The sequence below is a fragment of the Hyla sarda genome, chromosome 8 (assembly GCF_029499605.1).
Source record: "Hyla sarda isolate aHylSar1 chromosome 8, aHylSar1.hap1, whole genome shotgun sequence".
NCBI classification, from domain to species: domain Eukaryota; kingdom Metazoa; phylum Chordata; class Amphibia; order Anura; family Hylidae; genus Hyla; species Hyla sarda.
In genome coordinates this window covers 78,424,316-78,449,417 of record NC_079196.1, presented here as the reverse complement: position 1 = coordinate 78,449,417, position 25,102 = coordinate 78,424,316, and the positions used below count along the sequence as shown (strand labels likewise).

The following is a 25,102-nucleotide window of genomic DNA, read 5'->3' as shown; positions in this document are numbered from 1 at the left end:
AGGACACAAGATAAAGTGAGTGATTCTCCTCCTCTATTAATACTATGCATACCTTATGCTTGCAGTTAAAGGGGTACTCCGCCCCTAGATATCTTATCCCCTATCAAAAGGATAGGGAATAAGATGTCTGATTGCAGGGCTCCGCCACTAGGGACCCCCGCAATCTCGGCTGCGGCACCCCAGACATCCGTTGCCGGATGACTGGTGATATAGGGCGGAGGCTTGTGACATCACAGCCATGCCCTGTCAATGCAAGCCTATGGGAGGGGGCGTGATGGCAGTCATGCCCCCCTCCAATAGACTTGCATTGAGTGGGCGCGGCCATTACATCACGAACCTCCGGCGCTTCACCCGACACTCTAAACGAACGCCGGGTGCAGCAGGGAGATCGCGGGGGTCCTGCCACTGGGATAGGGGATAAGATGTCTAGGGGCGGAGTACCCCTTTAATGCTATACTTGGATTTTCCTTAGCTGACCTGAATAATTGTCTATAAAAAGAACTAGTGTGGAAAGTGCACTTTTCAACAATAGTTGTTTCTGTTAACAAAAGCCGGAAGTGAATCCCAAAGAGACAGAAAAGCGTAAGGTCTCATGAAGGAGGCTGTAAGATGGCACATGGATGTCCCATGTGGGAAAATACAAAATTAACAAAAAAACATCATTATGCCTCCATTTGAATTCAGAGTCATAGAAACTTACATCAAGTCCCCATTTACTACATACGCTGGCTACAGTGTGATCTGAAATCCTTAACTATCTGAAACACTCTTAGTCGAAAACAGTAGAAGATCGCTGTGTGTGGCAGTGCCATATATCAAGGTATTCTTCAAGACATCAGTAATTTATTGCAGAAAATGGACAATTTGTTTATGCTCTCTTCATCAGGTCCTCATATATAGGTCCTCATATATAGTTATATGAATTTGCCAGGGATGTGCTGCTGTATACTCCATGGGAAGTTGTATAGTTTTCCTGTCTGACCACAGTGCTCTCTGCTGACACCTCTGTCCATGTCAGGAACTGTCCAGGGCAGGAGCAAATCCCCATCGCAAACCTCTCCTGCTCAAGACAGTTCCTGAAACAGACAGAGGTGTCAGCAGAGAGCATTGTGGTCAGACTGGAAAGAAAGAACTACACAACTTCCTCTGGAGCAAACAGCAGCTGATAAATACTGGAAGGATTAGGATTTTTAAATAGAAGTAATTTACAAACCTGTATAATTTTGTCACCAGTTGATTTAAAAAAATGTTTTTTTTTTCCAGTGGAGTGCCCCTTTAAGGCTATGAAAAGATCCTAAATAAATAACCTTTCAACCAACAAGTACCGCTCATAATGAGAAAAGTTAGACCACTATATGATATCACCATAGAGCAGTGTTTCTCAACCAGGATGCCTCCAGCTGTTGCACAACTATAACTCTCAGCCAAAGGCTGTCTGGGAATGCTGGGGGTTGTGGTTTTGCAAAAGTGACCCGCAAAAAGTGCTTTCTCATCGTGAAATTGAGAGAAATGTTCATTCTATGATCAGGTTTTTTACCTGGTTATGGACTCACATGAACCGACTCACATGAGCCTTTAGGCAAAGATTATCTCCTGTTTCAACAAGGAACAAAGTTTATCTTCATTGATGATACTAGCCAGGACTGCTCTAGGTGAGAGTGCACAGGTTAGAGGACAGGGTCACCTACATCAAAGATAATTCCTATTTTAATAGTTAAAGAATAATTTACGTAGTTATGTATTAAATAGGTTTTCTGGGGACATTGTTTTTTTTGTTTCCCCATTTGTTTTTATGAAATTAGTCCAGTGCTGAAAGATAAAAAATTAAACTATACTCACCAACCTCAATCCACGCCACAATTGCCATTCCAACAGCACCCACTCCCCAAAGCTCTTTGCTTTTTCCTGCCCCCTATGACATCTCGAGAATGTAGCAGGAAAAGGCGAAGAAAATGGAACCTTTCAAAGTGCCAGACCCTGTCAGGTAGTCAGTCCGACAAGTGTAGACCAAATAGATAAAAATAGCATTTATTCAGAGCACATATCACTGCGTTTCTGGCCCGAAATGGGCCCTTCGTCAGGACAAGGTGCTGATTTCTGATTCTCTGTCTTGACAATGTAGGAACTGCTCCTTCAGCCAATCCCTGACCACAGTGGTGACCAGCCCAAGCCAGTGTTTGGCTGAGCGGGCAGTTTCTGCACGAAGGAGATAGATACGATCCACCACTCTTCCTCCACGGGATAAAACTGGGAGCTGCCCTTAAAACAGTATGTGTAATAAAGATGTATTAAAAATGCGCTCACCTTCCACTGCCATTGCTGCTGGGGAGGGGTGGGGTGGCAGGAGCAGTACCAGCTCCATCAGCAGCAGCCTGAGTCTACAGTCGCTGATGAGTAGCTTTCTTCACCCACATAGTAAAGCAACTAATCAGCAGCAGATACACCTGGAACAGGACCTGAACCAGCAGGTGGTGGCATACCTTGACATGACTATGCCAACACACCTTGAAGATCTGCTGGACTTCTGGGCAGCCAAACTTAATTTGTGGCCGCAACTAGCAGAGTTTGCTGTGGAAAAGCTGTCCTGCCCGACCAGTAGTGTGCCATCAGAGCGGGTGTTTAGTGCGGTGGGGGCCATAGTCACCCGGAGGAGAACTCGTCTGTCCGTGAAAAATGTGGAGAGACTGACCTTTGTGAATATGTATCAGGCATGGATCAGCCAGGATTACCAACCACCAAAGCCTGATGCATCAGAGTAGATTGACCATTAATGCCACACCAACACTTCATAAATATGGATAGGGCCAAACGGATTTAAGGCCCTCCTTCCTAGTTACAAACATTCCTCCGCATCAGACCTTTTTTCACCCAACTTCATTACCAGGTACTTGTATTGCCACCCACCGCATCACTCTGTCACTGGGTCACTTTTAGGACTCCTGATGCTGCTCCTGCCACCTCCAGGCTGTCTCATTTAGCCACTATATGGTCTCTTCTCATGCTTCAGCCAACTCCAGGCTGTGCCATTCAGCCACTATATGGTCTTTTCATGCTTCAGCCACCTCCAGGCTGTGCCATTCCGACACTATATGGTCTCCTCATGCTTCAGCCAACTCCAGGCTATGCCATTCAGCCACTATATGGTCTCCTCATGCTTCAGCCAACTCCAGGCTATGCCATTCAGCCACTATATGGTCTCCTCATGCTTCAGCCACCTCCAGGTTGTGCCATTCAGCCACTATGTGGTCTCTTCATTCTGCCACAAACTCCAGGCTGTGCCATTCAGGCACTATATGGTCTTCTCATGCTTCAGCTACCTCCAGGCTGTGCCATTCAGACACATTATGGTCTCCTCATGCTTCAGCCAACTCCAGGCTGTGCCATTCAGACACTATATGGTCTCCTCATACTGATGCCACCTCCAGGCTGTCTCATTCAGCCACTATATGGTCTCTTCTCATGCTTCAGCCACCTCCAGGCTGTGCAATTCAGCCACTATATGGTCTCCTCATGCTTCAGCCAACTCCAAGCTGTGTCATTCAGCCACTATATGGTCTCTTCATGCTTCAGCCTTCTCCAGGCTTTGCAATTCAGACAGTATATGGTCTCCTCATGCTGCAAACACCTCCACGCTGTGTCATTTAGCCACTATATGGTCTCCTCATGCTTCAGCCACCTCCAGGCTGTGCCATTCAGACACTATATGGTCTCATCATGCTTCAGCCTCCTCCAGGCTTTGCAATTCAGCCAGTATATGGTCTCCTCATGCTTCAGCCACCTCCAGGCTGTGTCATTCAGCCAATAAATGGTTTACTGATGCTACTGGGCCTGGGCCTAAAAATTTATATGGTAGCACTAGCTACCATAAATCTTCAACTTAAATTTCAAAATTCATCTTTTAATCTTAGGGATTGTGAAGCCTTAGTGTCTACTCATGCTGCTGCCAGCTCCAGGCTGTGTCATTCAGCAACTATATGGTCTCCTCATGCTGCCAACACCTCCACGCTGTGTCATTTAGCCACTATATGGTCTCCTCATGCTTCAGCCACCTCCAGGCTGTGCCATTCAAATATTATATGTCTCCTCATGCTTCAGCCACCTCCAGGCTGTGCCATTCAGACACTATATGGTCTCCCCATGCTGCCACACACTACAGGCAGTCATTAAGCCACTATATGGTCTCCTCCACCTCCAGGCTCTGTCATTGTGCGGCCATGTGACATGTGACTCCTTGTTATATTTGGTCCTTTGTACCCACACGCCGGGGCCTGGGACACTATAACATGGGAGTTAAATGTAATGTCCCTCCACAATGAAAGGAAAAGAAAGTGGAGTGCTCACCATCCCGTAGCAGGCAGGTCACGCAGATGTGGTGATCCAGAAACCGGACACCGGTCCAAGCAGGGAGGCAGCAGATGGAGACTCAGCGGCCTGACGAAGCGCCTAGGGGCGTGTAACAGTCTGTGGCCCGACGCCTGAGCTCTCCCCGGTCTCCATCTGCCGCCTCCCTGCTTAGACTGGTGTTCGGTCTCTGGATCACCGCATCTGCGTGACCTGCCTGCTACGGAATGGTGAGCGCTCCGCTTTCTTTTCCTTTCATTGTGGAGTTACATATGTTGCTGTTTCCTAGCGTGTAGCGCTCACCTTATTTCCGTTATTCCCACCTGAGTCAGACATCCTTCGTTCGATTGCACAGTCTCCAAAAGTTTCCAGTGGTTCTGGCTAATATTTCTTTCTTAGTGATAAGAGTAAATGTAATGTCCGTTTATTTGTTTTTGTATTTTTCTGTTTAGGTGTGTATTCACACACTAGTTTGCTCAGAGCAGTTTGCTATTCCACCTGGATAGGGAATAGTTAAAGGACAAGTCTCACAGTAAAACATTGTTCAGCTTTTAGTGCAGAAGGTAAAATTATACAGGTTTGTAAATCACTTCCATTACCAATGCTGCTTAGAAACCAGCTTTTTCTGCATTCTTCTGTCTGACAGGAAATTCAGCTGTTCCAGGTTTTCATGACTTTCGACCCCCTATTCAGGCTGTTATCAGCAGCATCCAGGGGCCGTGACGTGACAATTACCCAGAAAACCCCTATGCTGCAGAGAGCTCCCTGTGCTCGGCCTTAGCCCCTCCCATCTGATGAATATTCACACTGTCCTCCCTCTGTTCTGCAGTGATTGGCTGATTCAGATCATAGCAGAGTCAGCAAACAGGCTGATTCTCTCCCCTCTCCTTGCTAATGTTTATACACTGATAACGGAGGAGAGGGGGGAGGGGAGGGAGCTGTCACACTGAGCACTGGGGAGAGAGGAGTGCAGGGAAGAGAAGGGGGGAGGTGATTGTGCCAGTGTAAAGCTATTTCACTGAGAGGAGGAGGGGGAGGGAGTGATTTTACAGTGTAAAACTGCAGCTTCACCTCCAGGGTCCCTCTCTCTGAGCACTGAGATTACATTTTGTTTCCTCGTGGCCACCCTGTTGTATAGGGCTATGATTGGAGCTCAGTGTTATGTGGCCACCCTGCTGTATAGGGCTATGATTGGAGCTCAGTGTTATGTGGCCACCCTGCTGTATAGGGCTATGATTGGAGCTCAGTGTTATGTGGGAGGGAGCTAGCAGAGCTGTGGGAGTGACTAACATAAGTTAGGGGTGGTAACAAGCTCTCTGCTCAGGCAGCTGAGAGCAGGAAATGTGAGCAGTGCATGCAGGGAAATGTAGTCTTTGAGATCACAGGCATAGCCACCATAACCAGGAAGTAACTGGAATTTATGAGCTGAATAGCTGGTGAATGGGGGCCGGAAAAAAAATCACAAACATGTCAGAGAGGTGGTAGGTGAATATACTATGGAATGGCTAGGTATTTTTTTTTTCTTTGCTGCATGGGATATCTTCTTTAATTCTCTGAACGAATGAGAACTTGGGTGGAGTTATTTAGCCAGAGTTCTCCTGCATTCTGGGGCTGGTTTTGAGTGCAATAATACTATGTCTGTTTGTGCTATATTCTGACTATGTCTGCTTGAGCATTTACCTTGCATTTATCTTGCCATTTTCTCTGGGGTTTTAGCCATTGTTATATAGCATGCTCCTTGTATTTTAGTCTGTGTTACATAAGTCGGTTTTAGGATTATGTCTGTTCAGCTTTGTCGGTGTTCACACTATGTCTGAGTATTGCTTGTTACCTGTGCCCTGTATGTTATATTCCTGTTTGGTATTCTGGAGTCTCTTCAGACTCATCAGGTTCTAGTCTAGTGTTTCATGTATTATATTTCTGTTTCCTACTGGGTCAGCATTTTGTCCACTCAGTAGAGTGTGTCCGCTGGCCAGTAGCCTATTTGGCTTTATTATTAATGGCTACTCCTATAGTTGAGCCGGGAGTCCAGTTTCTATGTTCTCTGTCCCAGTGTGAACAGTGTCCTATAATTATATCCTGTTTGGTTGATCTGATCTTTGTCCTTTGTACTTGTACCTGTTTGTGAACAGTGTTCTATGTTACCTGTTCAGTTTAGTATTTTGGCTCTCAGTTCTTCTGTTTATCACCTTCATCTCCTGGATTCTACTGTATACTCATATCATGCCTAGTCTTGTTCATTTTTTCATGTCTGCCGTTTATCTGATATCCGTTTTATGAACTGCTGTTTGTTAATTCACTATATCTGCTCTGTTTGTGAGTTTATATTCTGCCCTGTTAGTTTTGGTATTCTGTCTGGTATATCTGGTTGTCTAGTAGTTTTCTGTTTCTGTTCTGGTTTGTGACAGACTATGATTTTATGTGTTTTTACACCACTGCACTTTAGCACAGGAAGGGACCGGCGCCCAGTTGTCGATCCACCGTTTAGGGTGGATGGGCAAGTAGGCAGGGAGAGCGGTTTTAGGGTAAGTTTAGGGCTCACTCTCCCTGTCCCCCTGGTCGGTCCCTGACATTAAAATTTCAATTGCAAAATCCTCAATTTCAATTTAAAAATCTTAAATTTCTATTTAAAAATATATAATTTCAATGATCTCCTCATGCTTCAGCCACCTCCAGGCTGTGTCATTCAGCCAATATATGGTTTACTGATATACTGATTTACTATATGGTCTCCTCATACTGATGCCACCACCACGCTGTGTCATTGTGCTGCTCTGCGGCAGTGATTCTAATAGCGATGCCTGTAATATGCATGTCATACTGAATAACAGTATTATTGCATTACCTCAGCACACTCCATATGCGTGTTAGAACAAAGCAAAGTGTTCTATACCCCTATTAAGGCTCTCTGTAGGCCAGAAATAGCCGTTTTTAATATAGATTTGCTGCAAATAAATTTGGATCAAACCAAATTTTTTCGGAAAATTCGTCAAATCGTCCGAAACAAATTTTTCAAAAGTTTGCTCATCTCTAGTATTTATTTCTGTAGTTTTAATTAAGTAAATAGTAAAATCCTTTTTTAATGTCTCAGTAAATTCTTGATGTATGATCCATAGTACATTCTTATTAGGTGGTATTCTGTGCTCTTCAGAAAAAAAGTTAACCAATGGGACAACTATAACAACTTGGTGACCGTTTCCAGATAACTTATCCACTAAACTTTGAATACTTAGCCAATAGCTTCCGTTCTGTGAGATCACATGCAATTTACCACCTTCTGTAAATCTGAAGATAAAAAAAAAAAAAACTTCTAATGCAATGCTGCATAGCGACTGTTCACCACATTCACCTTTGCTCTTGCTAGGATAGTTTGAATAGCAAAGCCAAATCTGTCTATAGTTATCACTGTGTGTTGTTTAGGACAGGCAATGTGACCTTTGCTTTTTAATAAATTAATATGTTTCTGAACATTTGGCAGGAATATAAACTGGGAATGCTGAACATGAAATGCTGAGTTAAAGGGGTGCTCCGACTTTCTGAACATTTTGTGCAGAACGCTTGGAGCCAGAGGCCGTGATCATGATGTGTCAGCCACACCCCCTCCATTCATGAATGTCCATTCTAAAGCTCCTATTAAGACTCCTATAGAGACATATTTATCTATAGCTCCCATGTAGACCTAGGTGGGTATAGATAACAAAACATTTTGTGTGTAGCCTTATTCTACTGTCATGTTTTACTCTCCTCTGTCCATCTTTTGTCATATGTACAGTACTCCTGTAAATGCAACAGCCCTTCAGTCAGCAGAGGCATGGGGAGTCAGACCCTTATTGGACTGATATTTATAGCCTATCCTTCCTAAGTGTGCTTGGAGCCAGCACCTTAGCTGTGCTCCTACTTGGGGAAATGAAAGTATAATTGGCTTATATTAGCACCAGCTTCAATACAGATTCCCCATCGAGTCTCTTCTCTTTTGCTACTTTCTCTTTCTAATAGACTGATATGGTGTTTTACTATTAAAGTATTCATCTATATTAGTCACTATTCATTAATCATCTATGAAATATACACAATATAAAATGAAAACATGATAATAAACAAATTATCTGCAACACTTTGCATATATGAAATGAAATCAAAGGTTTCAATCCGCACCTGATTTAGAAGCTTTGTTTGAGCACAGTTGATTCCACCTATGAAGATCATATTGGGCATCACTGGTCGTGGAGAGTCAAAGGCAAAATCCATTCTCATCAGCCAGATGGCCGCATGGCTGAGAATTTCTTGCAAACTTACATCCCTCCTAAGAAACTCTCTGGCCAACTGTTGGTAGGGAGAGTAAACCATACTGCATATAAAAGGTAACATTAGGTCATAAAAGAAATTCTTCACCCGCTGAGGAAAAGTCATATGATCTGGCAAGCTGGTCAGCATCCTGGGCACATATGATATCGGGATTGGGCACTTGGAAGCTTTAGCATCCATATGACATGGTATGCCACGCAAGAAAAATACTGAGGGCACAGAAAGATGCTCAGCAAGTATCTGACCACATGGGAGCATAGGATCTGTGAAGACAACATCAAAAGTCCTTGCCTCTAAGGACTGTATTAGCTGAGAATTATTCAACAATTGAACACAGTTGTCTAGCATTAAAGCTGCTCCTTCTTTCAATTTTCCTTGAAACACTAAGAACTTCTCCAGTGGTGGTCTTTGAGTGAAGACCTCCTGCGAGAGTGAAAAGAAATGGTCCTGTAGTTGTTGAAATGAGTAAGATACCGGGAAAGTCTTTACTTCACACTCTTGAGATGTCTTAAGATGAAAGTGGATATCTGGTGCAAGAACGACAGCATGATGTCCTTTCTGAATCAACAAATCCACCACAGGACGCATGCTTAGCCAATGGCTGCCATCCATGGGCACCACAAGTATGTTCCCAGCATTAACAAAAGCTACATGTCCACAAAATAATAATACAATGGTAGTACTGATAAGTAAAGTGAGCTGTATCTGAGCCATGTCCTTTCTCTGTCCGTTGGCCGTGCAGAAAAAAGTGTTTCTAAAAAGAGTTTTTACACATATATACTTTAATATGTAACAGCCTGCACGACGTCACAAGGCATTAACTAGGAATGTGAGCTCTGAACTGAAGATTTGAACTGGTTATAAAGGTCATAAAGTATTGTGCTGAACAGCAGTTGGAATGTTTTAGTTATTTAATTATTTATTTACAGCACCATTTTGGCCTTGAGGACACAACTAATTAGCAATTTTGGATTTTTGTTTTACCTCCCAGCCTTTTAAAAGACAAAAGGGGAGATTTATCAAAACCTGTCCAGAGGAAAAGTTGCTGAGTTGCCCATAGCAACCAATCAGTTCTCTTCTTTCATTTTTCAGAGGCCTTTTCAAAAGTGAAAGAAGCAATCTGATTGGTTGCTATGAGCAACTTTTCTTCTGGACAGGTTTTAATAAATCTCCCCCAAAACTCTTTAAATCTTCCTCTTTTTTTTTTGAGTGGTACTTTATAATTACACTTTTTATTTTACCATAAAATGTACACCAAAACGAAAATCTCTCTCTCTCCCCCTCTCCCCTCCCCCCCCCCCCCACCAATCTGCGTCAAAATTTCCCAACATAAGGGCTGCATTAGTTAGTAATGTAGGAAAACATGATGCCACACATTAAAGATACCCCAAAAAATCAAAACCCGTCTCTGTTAGTAAATGAGGGCCAGTGTGACAGAAAAGAGAAAGGTTTCTGATGAGGAATAAAGATGAGCAAAGCAGGACGCTACATTATAATTTTTAATAAGAACTGTTCCATGGGCGTCTTTATGTTTGAGTTATTTTAACTTGTTTTCATTGACTTTTAGCATGGAATAACAAGCTGATATTTAAAAGTGTTCTCCAAATAACAGGTTCTTTACTAAAGGTGAATGTGCCCAATGTGAGCATCAGACAGCTCTGATCTATGGTGCTTAACCACTTGTTAGCTGTGGTTAACACTCATATAAGCCCCAAGACATAAAATAATATATACTAATATACATTATTATACAGGGTGGGCCATTTATGTGGGCCATTTATTAGTTTTTTCAATAGGAAGAGGGTCATGTGAGACATCAAACTTATTGGGAATTTCACAAGGAAAACTATGATGTGCTTGGTTTTAACGTAACTTTATTCTTTCATGAGTTATTTACAAGTTTCTGACCACTTATAAAATGTGTTCAATGTGCTGCCCATTGTGTTGGATTGTCAATGCAACCCTCTTCTCCCACTCTTCACACACTGATAGCAACACTGCAGGAGAAATGCTAGCACAGGCTTCCAGTATCCCTAGTTTCAGGTGCTGCACATCTCGTATCTTCACAGCATAGACAATTGCCGTCAGATGATCCCAAAGATAAAAGTCTAAGGGGGTCAGATTGGGAGACCTTGGGGGCCATTCCACTCGCCCATAACGACCAATCCACTTTCCAGGAAACCGTTCATCTAGGAATCCTCGGACCTGACACCCATAATGTGGTGGTGCACCATCCTGCTGGAAATACTCAGGGAACATGCCGGCTTCAATGCAGAAAGAGGGAAACACATCATCATGTAGCAATTTCGCATATCCAGTGGCCTTGAGGTTTCCATTGATGAAGAATGGCCCCACTATCTTTGTACCCCATATACCACACCATACCATCAATTTTTGTGTTCCAACAGTCTTGGAGGGATCTATCCAATGTGGGTTAGTGTCAGACCAATAGTGTTGGTTTTGTTTGTTAACTTCACCATTCACATAAAAGTTTGCCTCATCACTGAACAAAATCTTCTGCGTAAACTGAGGGTCCGGTTCCAATTTTTGTTTTGCCCATTCTGCAGCACCTGAAACTACGGATACTGGAAGCCTGTGCTAGCATTTCTCCTGCGGTGTTGCTATCAGTGTGTGAAGAGTAGGGTTGCAATGCGAATTTTATTCGCGAATATCGCATATTCGCGAATTCGCGAATATTCGCGAATATAGCACTATATATTCGTAATTACAAATATTTTTTTTTCTTCTTCACAGTACACATCACAGTGATCATCCCTCTCTGCTTCCAGCTTGTGTGGTGTAAAGAAGGCTCTAATACTACTGTGTGAGACTGGTGTGCGAATTTTCGCACATACGAAAATTTGCATATGCTAATTTTTGCATATGCGAATTTTCGCTTATGCTAACTTTGTATACGCGAATTTTCGCATACGCGAATTTTCGCATATGCGCAAATAAAGAGAATATTACGAATATGCGAATATTCGCGAATATATGACGAGTATTCGTCCATATATTTGCGAATATTCGCGAATTTGAATATGGCCTATGCCGCTCAACACTAGTGAAGAGTGGGAGAAGAGGGTTGCATTGACAATCCAACACAATGGGAAGCACATTGAACACATTTTATAAGTGGTCAGAAACTTAAGAATAAAGTTACGTTAAAACCAAGCACATCATTGTTTCTCTTGTGAAATTCCCAATAAGTTTGATGTGTCACATGACCCTCTTCCTATTGAAAAAACAAAAGCTGGATTCAAAATGGCCGACTTCAAAATGGCCGCCATGGTCACCACCCATCTTGAAAAGTTTCCCCCCTCACATATACTAATGTGCCACAAACAGGAAGTTAATTTCACCAACCATTCCCATTTTATTAAGGTGTATCCATATAAATGGCCCACCCTGTACATAAGATAATAATATACACTCTGTATTATAATAGCTATAACATCCTGTACAATAAATATACAACATAGTTTCTGCTTGGGCTAACATCAGGGTTGCACTGTTCCCTACCCCAATTGTGACAATTGAGAGCACTCTTGGCCCCTCCTCTTGATTGACAGCTGAAACATCCAATCAGAAGACCACTGGAGCTGTCAATTTTAGCTGGGAGAATGTTCTCAATACACAGAGTCCCTGTGTTTGCTATTATAGCTTGCCAAATGTAGGATGTAATAGATCATTAGAATGTATGTACCCCTGATGATAAAGTTTAAAGGGAACCTTTCACTAGTTACATGCTGATGGTACCATGGTCATTATGAAACACTGACAAGGACCATTTACACAGTGATCTAGCAGGCCAGGAAAAAGGCTCTAGGTCAAAGTTCTCCCTATACGCATATAATAAAATACCCCATATTAAAATTTCAAAACACCTTCCTCTTGCCATATTTCATTGGATATGGGATGTTTTTCTGCATGATATATTTCCTTTAAAGAGTACCTGTCATCAACAAAAACTTTTAATATGTTATTCATAATCATTAATGAAGACATATTGTAATATATCTTCATTAAAAAATATTAATATTTATACCAGTTTTTTCATTTTATACTTTTGGCCACTAGGGGTCTCTCTTCTATGCCTGGTCAGCAGGCAGCTTCCTATGCTTTTCATAGTAAGTGTACAGCTTTTAGGACTAATGCTGAAAGGGCTCTGGTCCTTCCACAGGAAGTTCAGTACTCTCAGCTCAGGACTCGCTCCCAGCCTGGAGCAGCACTGTGAGCTACAAGCCTGCACATGTCTCTCATATAAAACAGAGGCCAGTCACCTCCCCCTCCCCCTGCTCTGTGTTCTCCCTGCCCCTCACCACACGTTATCTCATACATTGTATTATCTCACTGCACTCCCTGCTCTGTGTCCCCCCCCCCCCCCCCCGACATTCATCTTAATTACTGCCTCTGTAATTGCTCCAACCGCCCCTGGTTCTCAGCTTTGACTTTTTAGTGCAGAGAAACACAGGAGAGAGAGAGAGACAGAGGCTGCCGTCCCTCCCCTGTACTTAGTCTGTATGCACACTGCAGAGCAGTGTTTCCCAACCAGGGTGCCTCCAGCTGTTGCAAAACTACAACTCCCAGCATGCCAGGACAGCTGTTGGCTGTCTGGGCATGCTGGGAGTTGTAGTTTTGCAACAGCTGGAGGTACCCTGGTTGGGAAACACTGCTGCAGAGGGAGAGCAGCATACAGGAAGACTGGCAGAAGCAGAGTCCCGGCCAGGCTTCATGTGACATCATGCCTGCCGGGACCCGCCTCCTTCCACCTCTCAGAAAAACAGTGCTCCTGAGCTAATGAAGAGGGATAAAAAAAAAGGTATTTCCACAGCATTTTAAACCTCAATAAACACAGGGATAGGCATAGTTAGAGTAAGGGACAGATGGGGAGGAGGATCAGGGAAAGTTTAGTTGATGACAGGTACTCTTTAAAGAAAACTAAAAAAAAACATGACAAAAATATTGCATGATAGAACTTGCTCCTCCTTCCCTGCCAAGCACTGACTCTTTGTGCCCTCGACATACCCACTTGGCAGAGTGAATTGGAGCATCTGTCCAGAGATAGCTACCCTGACAAAGGAGAGGTATGTATTTGGGGGGGGGGGGGGGGGGTTACTACTACAGATGTAGCCAGTGCCAACATGTAGCTATGGGACACTGATCGTTCGACATCCCAGTGTCTTAGCATTCAGCATGTTCCCCAGTTCTACAGCAAGTGGGTACTGAATATACTAGCTCCACCAATACCCGCAACAAACCCTCTGCTCTGTACAGACAGAATCCCAGACTCTCCACATACATGCTTCGAAATCATTACTCCTGTTGGGGTTAGAAAACCATCGCTGTGGATATATCATTTGGACTCTCCACTGAATATACATCACTCGGTGTACTGGTACTTCTAATGAAAAATAATCTGAATGTGGAATAAATCTATTGCCATTACATTCTTCATATGCCGCATGCACTTTTTGTACTAATTTTGTGCAGCAACTTATATGTACTTGTATGGACTAATACTGTCTTCTATTATGCATGAATTTATGTTTCACACTGTTGTGCACGCACAGCATTGAATAAACTTCTCTGCTCACTGCTACGCATATATACGATCTTACAAGAACATATCTTACATTCAATAAGGACATATTTTGTCAGAACCCGTAGGGTTAGTCTGCTCTGAAGGTTCTTTTGTTTATTTACGTTGCTAGGACTATGCCCCTGTGTGTCTGGGTGTTGATTATTGTCTCCCTATCAGAGTCCTGCAAGATACACAGGTGTATTTAAGGAAGCCTTTCATATCCAGGCTTTGCCTGTGAAAGAGTTTGACTCCAGTAACTAGCATTTATATCCTGTGATTCCAATTATTTGATCTCGGTTTGGCTTTCTGACTTCTCTTCCGTGTTAGTGTCTTGGTACCTCAACATTTCCAGTTACAGACTCGGCTAGTTGACTTTGACTTTATTATGTGTTTGTTTAGTATATTTCTGTTAGTTTGAGTGCCTCCTGACTGTCCCCGACCTGTGTCTGTTTTTGTAGTTTGTTGTGTTGACTGTTAGCGACATCACTTACATAGGGATCGGCACCGCGGTTACGGACTTGCTGCCTAGGGCGGGTACGTAAGTAGGCAGGGACAGAGGTTGTGGGTGAGTTCAGGGCTGCACTCTTTCAATGCCCAGAAATGACATATTTGCTCATACATAAAAAGGTAGTTATAACCTGCAAGGGTCCTACAGTCATGTACTTTATTATATTTTTCTATGTGAATAGATTCTAACTAACTAGAGGTCTGATATTTTCTGTTTGTGTTGTCTATACATTTTTCCTATAGAAGATTTATATAAGAGATCTCAGTATTAGAATATAGGCTGGCATTGATCATTGTAGGTGAAGCATTTTTCTGCACCTTTCTTTTGTGTGCTGGTAATGTGTAGGAGAACCAAATTTATTAAATGATCACAGAGCATTAGAGAAAGTTTGTGCAGGTCACATTTTCTGAAATTTCTTTCTTCACATACACCAAAAAGCTGAGCTAAGTATGGTCTGGTGTAGTTTTAGAGACTTTTCAGTAGCTTTGCGACTTTTTTGCGCCTTTTCACAAAAAGGCGCAGTTCACAAAACCCTTCCATATGATGTATATTTGCCAAAATTAGTGGATTGCAACTCAAAATCTGCAGATATGTGTAAACCAAAAGGCGCAAAAAAGGCGCAAATAAACACTGCTTCAGCCTTTTTTGCACCTTTTCTAGACAAAAAAAACTGTCTAAAAGCCATGATAAACGTCAGCCATAATCTTTTTTTTTCCTTACATATTTAGTGAGCTGCTCACAATTTATTGGTTTTCTTAAAAAGAGACATGTCAAAAGTTTTGTTGTTAGTGCTGAGACCCCCCAAGATCATTAAATGAACAGGGAAAAAAGTGCATGGTAGGTCGCCCCACTCCCTAGATTGCAGCGATCTGCCTCCTACATCACTAGATGGTCCAATAGACTTAAAATTGGCACAGTCCAGTCAAGCAGGACATGTGAAATTATTATTTTTATTTTTTTATGACAGGGATACTTTAAAGGGGTACTCCGGTGGTCAACGTGTTTTTCCGTTTTTCACTTACCCTATTTGTTTTGTTTCATTTCTATTCTTGTTGTTTAGGCTACTCTATTTCCGTTCTTTGTTGTCTTTTATCCCCCCCTTTGTTTTCCTATCTTTGCTTCTATTTCCTGTTTCTTGCTGTGCTGAAAACTACAAATCCCAGCATGCCACATGCCTTGCTGGTTTGTGCTTTTGGTTGTTCCGCCCTTTACCCACCATACTATTTTCCCGGGTTGGCCCCCTTATACACAGCACACTAATATAATCCGCCCTGGTTGGGATACACTGGCATACACACACAAAAGGGACTACAACTCCCAACATGAATTATTCAGGAGTCTTCAGTCTGTGGTATAACACCAGAATACTGCCTCTGTAGTCTCCTGGGGGTTGTAGTTCACCACACCTCTATAGGGCATATGCCAGTGGTTGGGAAACACCGGCATACACTCAGATAACAGGGAATACAACTCCCAGCATGTGTCATTCAGGAGTCCCCCCCCCCCCCTTCACACATAGAAATCATCCCCAGTAGGAGATTTATTCCTCAGCCCCTGCAGTCTATACATCCCCAGCCCTGCACTTTGTTATCCTCCCGTTCAGTGAACACAGAGCTCAGGGAGGAGGTGAGGAGGAGTGTACGACCTCTCTCATCTTCTCTGTCTTCTTTCTCCCGTGCAGACCTGCGTCCTCTGAAGAAAGAGCAGGGGGAGGGGAGATGAGGAGCCCTGCACATCCTCTATCCCCCTGCTCTGGCTTCTTTCTCTCATGCAGACCTGTGACCTCCGGGAGGGGGAGATGAGGGGGCGTGGCTTATTTTTCTCATGCAGACCTGTGTCCTCCGGGAGGGGGAGATTAGGGGGCGTGGCTTATTTCTCTCATGCAGACCTGCATCCTCCGGGACGGGGAGATGAGGAGTGTGTGGCTTATTTCTTTCATGCAGACCTGCGTCCTCCGGGAGGGGGAGATGAGGGGGGCGTGGCTTATTTCTCTCATGCAGACCTGCGTCCTCCGGGCTCTGACTTCACCCCCACCCCCAACTCTAACTTCGGAAACCTTACATATTCAAAAGCTGGGCGTGAAAGAAGCCGCCCAGTCACGGAAACAAAGAACGGAGAAAAAAAAGCCCTGACGCGTTGTCCACAGCCTAATCCTAACATGGCCGACGCCGACAGTAAGAGATCCAACTACAGAACTTCCTGGCCCACAAACAGGTATGGAAAAAAAGACACATGCTATACAAACATATAATACATGTCAATTGCAAAAAACATGAACATTAAAAGAAGGTGCAATATAGCCAAAAATCTTAATCACCAGAGTACCCCTTTAAGTCTAGTAATCTGTTTTCTGTATACAGTATTTTTTCTGTGCTAGATTATGACTGGAAAACAATGACTGATTGTTGATAAGGCATCTTGAAATAAACATAATGGCCCAGATTTATCAAACTGTGTAAGTGTATGTTCACACTGAGGGTTTGTAGAGGAATTTCCGAGTAATTCTGCTCACTTATTCCTCTCCAAATCATTCAGCAGTGAAAAACCCATAGCATATAATGGAAATTCTGCTCCTCAGTTCACACTGAGGAATTTCCGCTAGCGGAATTCCGTCACTGAATTCCGTTCCGCATGAAGAATGAACATGTTCGTTCTTCATGCAGAATTTGCGTCGTAACTCCATAGAAGTCAATGTACATTTTTTTCTTCAGGCTGCCACACTTCCGTGCGGAATTGCTGCGGAATTCCCGCAAAAAAATTATTTTTTACAATGTCTTCTATGCTGCGCTGAACTCCGCACTGATTTCTGTGCGGAATCAGCTCGGAATTCTGCACGAATTCCGTGCAGATTACTCGCAGATTCCGCACCGAGTCCGAGCGGGAAAAAACTGTCATTTCTGAGGGGATTTGTTCAGCGCAAATTCCGCTCAGATATTTGTCAGTGTGAACGTACCCTAAGAGAAGAAATGGAGGGATTTTCCCACAGCAACCAATCACAGTTCAGCTAACGAGCTCTGGTAAAGTGAAACCTGAGCTGTGTAATAGATGGTCTAGAATATTTACTTGATCCTTAGATTGGGTCCACTCACAGTATTTTTGTAGCATTTGTATTTATGCCAAAAGCAGATTTTTGGTAGAAAATACTGACCAAAATGCCACATGTGAACTCAGACTTAAAGTGCATTTCTACTTATTATCACCATGTAATTTTTAGGTTCAAAATTCTGTGATAAATGATTTTCTAGGTAGAGAAGGAAATGTAATAAATAAATAATAAAAAAAAAAAACTTAATCTGTTATCTCTCCAGCCTTTCCAGCGCCAGTGCTCTGATGGTCCCCGCAATCTTTATTTATTCTGCAATAATGATGTGCCGTACATCCACCGTACAGCTGTGATGCTCTCACATATATCATGATTGCTAAAGCCAGCAATTGGCTGCAGCAGTCAGTTTGGTGTAAGAGACACTGACACCACTTAGAAATTGCTGGTCTCAGCCGTCATTTGTCACACACACATCTAGTGATTGACTACAGCAAGACTTGCACAATTTACATCATTGGAGCACTTTTAGTAGGAGACACAGGAGCAGTGGCGAATTTAGGAGCATGCAAGGGTTTTTCTTCATCTTGATTTCTATGCTCCTATGTGTTTACAGTCAGCCACCATGATATGTTTTAATGTGGTGTCCCGGTACAGGACTTGGTCCTGTTCCTCTGTCCAGACTCCCCTCAGCCAGAGCCCCTCCTTGACAATAGGGCTTTCCTTTAGGGCTAACCCCTAGTCGCCTCATATAAATGGTATTTAATGTATTTATATGTATATTTAATATGTTATATAGAAATACCTCTGTATAGGACCCCAGAGGTCACGTGCCTTTAACCCCTTAACCCCTTAAGGACCAATGACGTACCGGTACGTCATTGGTCCTGCTCTTCTGATATAACGCGGGGTTACACAGTAACCCCGCGTCATATCATGGCGGGCCCGGCGTCATAGTGAAGCCGGGACCCGCCTCTAATAGCGCGCAGCGCCGATCGCGGCGCCGCGCGCTATTAACCCTTTAGCCGCGCGCTCAAAGCTGAGCCGCGCGGCTAAAAGTGAAAGTGAAAGTTCCCGGCTAGCTCAGTCGGGCTGTTCGGGATAGCCGCGGCTAATCGCGGCATCCTGAACAGCTGACAGGACAGCGGGAGGGCCCCTTCCTGCCTCCTCGCTGTCCGATCGCCGAATGACTGCTCAGTGCCTGAGATCCAGGCATGAGCAGTCATGCGGCAGAATCGTTGATCACTGGTTTCTTATGAGAAACCAGTGATCAATGATGAAGATCAGTGTGTGCAGTGTTATAGGTCCCTATGGGACCTATAACACTGCAAAAAAAAAGTGAAAAAAAAAAGTGAATAAAGATCATTTAACTCCTCCCCTATTAAAAGTTTGAATCACCCCCCTTTTCCAATAAAAAAAAAAACACAGTGTAAATAAAAATAAAAATAAACATATATGGTATCACCGCGTGCGGAAATGTCCGAATTATAAAAATATATCATTAATTAAACCGCTCGGTCAATGGCGTGCGCGCAAAAAAATTCCAAAGTCCAAAATAGTGCATTTTTGGTCACTTTTTATATCATTTAAAAATGAATGATCAATAAGTCCTATCAATGCAAAAATGGTACCGTTAAAAACTTCAGATCACGGCGCAAAAAATGAGCCCTCATACCGCCCCATACACGGAAAAATAAAAAAGTTATAGGGGTCAGAAGATGACAATTTTAAACGTATTAATTTTCCTGCATGTAGTTATGATTTTTTCCAAAAGTCCGACAAAATCAAACCTATATAAGTAGGGTATCATTTTAATCGTATGGACCTACAGAATACATATCAGGTGTCATTTGTACCGAAAAATGTACTACGTAGAAACGGAAGCCCCCAAAAGTTACAAAACAGCGTTTTTTTTTCAATTTTGTCGCACAATGATTTTTTTTCCCGCTTCACCATAGATATTTGGGCAAAATAACTGACGTCATTACAAAGTAGAATTGGTGGCGCAAAAAATAAGCCATCATATGGATTTTTAGGTGTAAATTTGAAAGAGTTATGATTTTTTAAAGGCAAGGAGCAAAAAACGAAAACGCAAAAACGGAAAAACCTCCGGTCCTTAAGGGGTTAAAGGACTGGGGTTTTTCCGTTTTTGCATTTTCGTTTTTTGCTCCTTGCCTTTAAAAAATCATAACTCTTTCAATTTTGCACCTAAAAATCCATATGATGGCTTATTTTTTGCACCACCAATTCTACTTTGTAATAACATCAGTCATTTTGCCCAAAAATCTACGGTGAAAAGGAAAAAAAAAATCATTGTGCGACAAAATTGAAAAAAAAAACGCTGTTTTGTAAATTTTGGGGGTTCAGTTTCTACATAGTACATTTGTTCGGTAAAAATGACACCTTATCTTTATTCTGTAGGTCCATACGATTAAAATGATACCCTACTTATATAGGTTTGATTTTGTCGTACTTCTGGAAAAAATCATAACTACATGCAGGAAAATTAATACGTTTAAAATTGTCATCTTCTGACCCCTATAACTTTTTTATTTTTCCGTGTATGGGGCGGTGTGAGGGCTCATTTTTTGCACCGTGATCTGAAGTTTTTAAAGGTACCATTTTTGCATTGATAGGACTTATTGATCGCTTTTTATTCATTTTTAAATTATATAAAAAGTGACCAAAAATGCACTATTTTGGACTTAGGAATTTTTTTGCGCGTACGCCATTGACCGAGCGGTTTAATTAATGATATATTTTTATAATTCGGACATTTCCGCACGCGGTGATACCATATATGTTTATTTTTATTTACACTGTGTTTTTTTTTTATGGGAAAAGGGGGGTGATTCAAACTTTTAATAGGGGAGGGGTTAAATGATATTCATTCACTTTTTTTTTAGCAGTGTTATAGCTCCCATAGGGACCTATAACACTGCACACACTGATCTTTATCATTGATCACTGGTTTCTCATAGGAAACCAGTGATCGATGATTCTGCCGCTTGACTGCTCATGCCTGGATCTCATTCGCAATCATTTGGCGATCGGACAGCGAGGAGGCAGGTAGGGGCCCTCCCGCTGTCCTGTAAGCTGTTCGGGTTGCCGCGATTTAGCTGCGGCTATCCCGAATAGCCCACTGAATTAACCGGCAGCTTTTACTTTCACTTTTAGCCGCACGGCTCAGCTCTGAGCGCGCGGCTAAAGGGTTAATAGCGCATGGCGCCACGATCGGCGCTGCGCGCTGTTAGCGGCGGGTCCCGGCTTCACTATGACGCCGGGCCCGCCGTGATATGATGCGAGGTTACCTTTGGGCAGGACCAGATTAAGGCTGCCTGGAAGACGGAGCACTTCATTATGTGTCCCCCCCCGACAGTTCCCCCACATTAGGTGCAGTATAGTCTCCCCACATTAGGTGTAGTACAGTTCCTCACATTAGGTGTAGTACAGTTCCCCCACATTAGGTGCAGTACAGTTCCCCCACATTAGGTGCAGTACAGTTCTCCCACATTAGGTGCAGTACAGTTCTCCCACATTAGGTGCAGTACATTTCCCCCACATTAGGTGCGGTGTAGTTCCCCACATTAGGTGCGGTACAGTTCCCCCACATTAGGTGCGGTATAGTTTCCCCCACATTAGGTGCGGTATACTTTCCCCCACATTAGGTGTGGTATAGTTTTCCCACATTAGGTGCAGTACAGTTCCCCCACATTAGGTGCAGTACAGTTCCCCCACATTAGGTGCTGTTATAGTTCCCCACATTGGGGAACTGTACTGCACCTAATGTGGAGGAACTATACTGCACATTAGGTGCGGTGTAGTTCCCCACATTAGGTGCGGTAGAGTTCCCCCACATTAGGTGCGGTATAGTTTCCCCCACATTAGGTGCAGTATAGTTCCCCCCACATTAGGTGCAGTATAGTTCCCACACATTAGGTGAAGTATAGTTCCCCCACATTAGGTGCAGTATAGTTCTCCACATTAGGTGCAGTATAGTTCCCCCACATTAGGTGAAGTACAGTTCCCCCACATTAGGTGAAGTACAGTTCCCCCACATTAGGTGCAGTACAGTTCCCCACATTAGGTGCAGTATAGTTCCCCCACATTAGGTGCAGTATAGTTCTCCACATTAGGTGCAGTATAGTTCTCCACATTAGGTGCAGTATAGTTCTCCACATTAGATGCAGTACAGTTCCCCAACATTAGGTGCAGTATAGGTCCCCACATTAGGTGCAGTATAGTTCCCCCACATTAGGTGCAGTATAGTTTCCCCCACATTAGGTGCAGTACAGTTCCCCACATTAGGTGCAGTATAGTTCCCTACATTAGGTGCAGTATAGTTCCCTACATTAGGTGCAGTATAGTTCCCCCACATTAGGTGCAGTATAGCTCCCCACATTAGGTGTAGTATAGTTCCCCACATTAGGTGCATTATAGCTCCCCCACATTAGGTGCAGTACAGTTTCCCCCACATTAGGTGCAGTATAGTTCCCCACATTAGGTCCAGTACAGTTCCCCCACATTAGGGGCAGTATAGTTTCCCCCTCATTAGGTGCAGTACAGTTCCCTCACATTAGGTGCAGTATAGTTCCCCCACATTAGGTGCAGTATAGTTCCCCCACATTAGGTGCAGTACAGTTTAGGGATTGGCCGATTATTGGTTTGGCCGATATTATCGGCCGATATTCACGATTTTGGACATTATCGGTATCGGCAATTACCTTGCCGATAATCCGATAATGCCCCTCCCCTGCACCGCCTACAACCACCCACCCCACCGCCCACCACTGCATCACGCTGCACTCCCCAACGCACCGCCCCGGTCAGAGACCACCGCCGCCACTGCCCCATTGCCTCCCATTACCTGTACGCGCTAATTCTGGCTCCTGCGGCCTCCTGTGTTAAGCTGTGCGCTGCGCAATGACGAGTGATGTCCTCAACGCGATGTCACCGTCTGTGCGCACAGTGACCGCTCAGGAGGACGCCACCGGAGCCACAATTAGCATGGACCCCGGGCCCCGGGAACAGGTAATTATAAAACTGGGAATGGGGGAGGCAATGGGGCAGCGGTGGCGGCGGTCTCTGGCCAGGGCAGTGCGGTGGGGGGGTGAGGCGCAGTGCGGTGGGGCGGTCGCGGTGATAGGACTCAGGAGGACCCCAGGACAGGCAGGGGGAGAGAAGTGGGTGGTGGCGGCACACATTATGTGCAGTATAGTTCTCCACATTAGGTGCAGTATAGTTTCCCCCACATTAGGTGCAGTACAGTTCCCCCACATTAGGTGCAGTACAGTTCCCCCACATTAGGTGCAGTATAGTTCCCCCCACATTAGGTGCAGTACAGTTCCCCCCCACATTAGGTGCAGTACAGTTCCCCCACATTAAGTTGGTAGTACAGTTCCCCCACATTAGGTTGGCAGTATAGTTCCCCCACATTAGGTTGGCAGTATAGTTCCCCCACATTAGGTGCAATATAGTTCCCCACATTAGGTGCAGTATATTTTCCCCACATTAGGTGCACTATAATTCCCCCACATTAGGTTGGCAGTATAGTTCCCCACATTAGGTTGGCAGTATAGTTCTCCCACATTAGGTGCAGTACAGTTCCCCCTCAGACATACAGCCTTCAGCCATATACAGTGTATGGCTGGAGGCTGTATGCCTGTTTACTGCGCCACTTCAGTGTTCCGACCACCGCTCCTCCAGTCCAGTCCAGATCGTGACTCCAGTCCGGGGTCACGATCTACTGCTATGGCCTATGGGCCATAGCAGTAGGTCCCGTGAGTGGAGGTCGGAACACTGAAGATGACGTGCCGCTGGTAACTCACCATGCGTGCACGTCCTTCTCCTTGCTGCTCCGCTCCGCATTTCTTCTATGGGTGCACGCACGGGACGTCAGTGACGTCCATGCATGCGCAAACCCCCTGACGGCCGCAGAGAGGAAACTGCCGGGACATCCTCGTGTCTTGAAAAGATTTTTCGGGACACAGGGATGTCCCGAGTGTGATGGGGCCCCCTGCGGGCACGGGACCCAGAGCAGGCACTCCATGAGCGCCAATGATGATCCGGCCCTGCCTTTGGGTCATGTGATACCCAGAGTTCACTGGATCAGGACTGACAGGTTCTGCTTGCCAATGAGTTTTTGTATCGCCCTCTTAATATATAAGGGGCTGCTGCCACTATATTCTCTCTCTTAGTTCTGGACAATCAAGCAGCACAAATCTCATATCATCAGCATCATCAATTGAAGCTAGGCCCAAAGCCTAAGAATCCGCAGCCACTAAATGTGAGTTATTCAAAGCTCAAATCACTGAATTCTGTGTGACTACTAGAAGCTCAAATCTCCTAAAAATAGTAGCACAGTGGCTAGCAAACAAAGCTCATTGATCCCAGAGTCCCAGCAAACCTGTGAGGAACCTGTACCACGGTTCTTTCTCTCAAAAGACTGTTCTGTTACATGCCGTTGCATAAAATATACAGTAAAGTCACTTCAAGTTTACTTAATAAAATCTGCAGTGGAGATTCCGTTATTTCTCCCTGCCGTTTGTGGGACGGTTGGCGGTAGGACCATTACATTGAGGAAACCGCACCCTGGCGTCACGACAATTAAGGGATAACACCAATATACCCTACACTATCACCAGCACCACCCCGTCACCACATTAATATATCTGTGATTTATTTTTTTTTTTTTAGAAATGCATGATGAGAAATGGAATTGAAATAGTTAGTTAAATTAGAACTTCACTCTTAAAAGGAGTACTACAGGATTGGAAAACGTATCCCCTATCCTAAGGATCTCTCGTACGGGGCCCCGACAGTCCGCTGGAAGGAGGTGCATCGACCACCGCACAAAGCAGCCGCTGACACACCCCCTCAATACAACTCTATGGGAGAGTCGAAGCGCTGCCTTTGGCAATCTCTTGCTCTGCCATAGTGCTGTGTGTTGGTCCACATGAGCTATCTGGCCGGAGAGCCGGGGCCCCGTACCGGAGATAGCAGAGGGTCCCATCGATCGGACTCCCCGTGAAACTTATCTCCTGTCCTTAGGATAGGGGACACGTTTTCTAATACTACTCTACTCCTATTTCCAACTACTCCTTTAAGTATGCATATATGCAGCTCTACTGTCCTATACATATTTATTCAAGGATGTACGCATTGGGAAAAAAAAAAATGATCAACCTTTGTTGGAAGTCACTCACCTTGGATAATCTCTGCTTCTGATCACAGCTATGTCCTCCAATAAAGACCATGTTTGGCATAAGAGGTTTAGGAGGCTCCAGTGCATAATCATACCTAAAAAAAAAGATCTCAGCCCTAC

The 25,102-nt window shown here is 44.0% G+C and overlaps 1 protein-coding gene across 3 annotated transcripts in view; it reads right to left on the bottom strand.

Moving 5' to 3' along the window:
- The window catches only part of LOC130283926 (UDP-glucuronosyltransferase 1A5-like), a 168,448-nt gene that overhangs the window by 19,695 nt on the left and 123,651 nt on the right, over positions 1–25,102 (bottom strand). Inside the window, exon 1 of one of the 3 annotated variants that reach the window (XM_056533694.1) lies at positions 8,497–9,401. The exons of the other annotated variants lie outside the window; for them this stretch is intronic. Coding sequence (XP_056389669.1) covers positions 8,497–9,360 — 864 coding nt within the window. The 5' untranslated portion in view covers positions 9,361–9,401. Of the gene's footprint in view, positions 1–8,496; positions 9,402–25,102 lie in introns of those variants that run through there. 3 annotated transcript variants of the gene reach the window in all.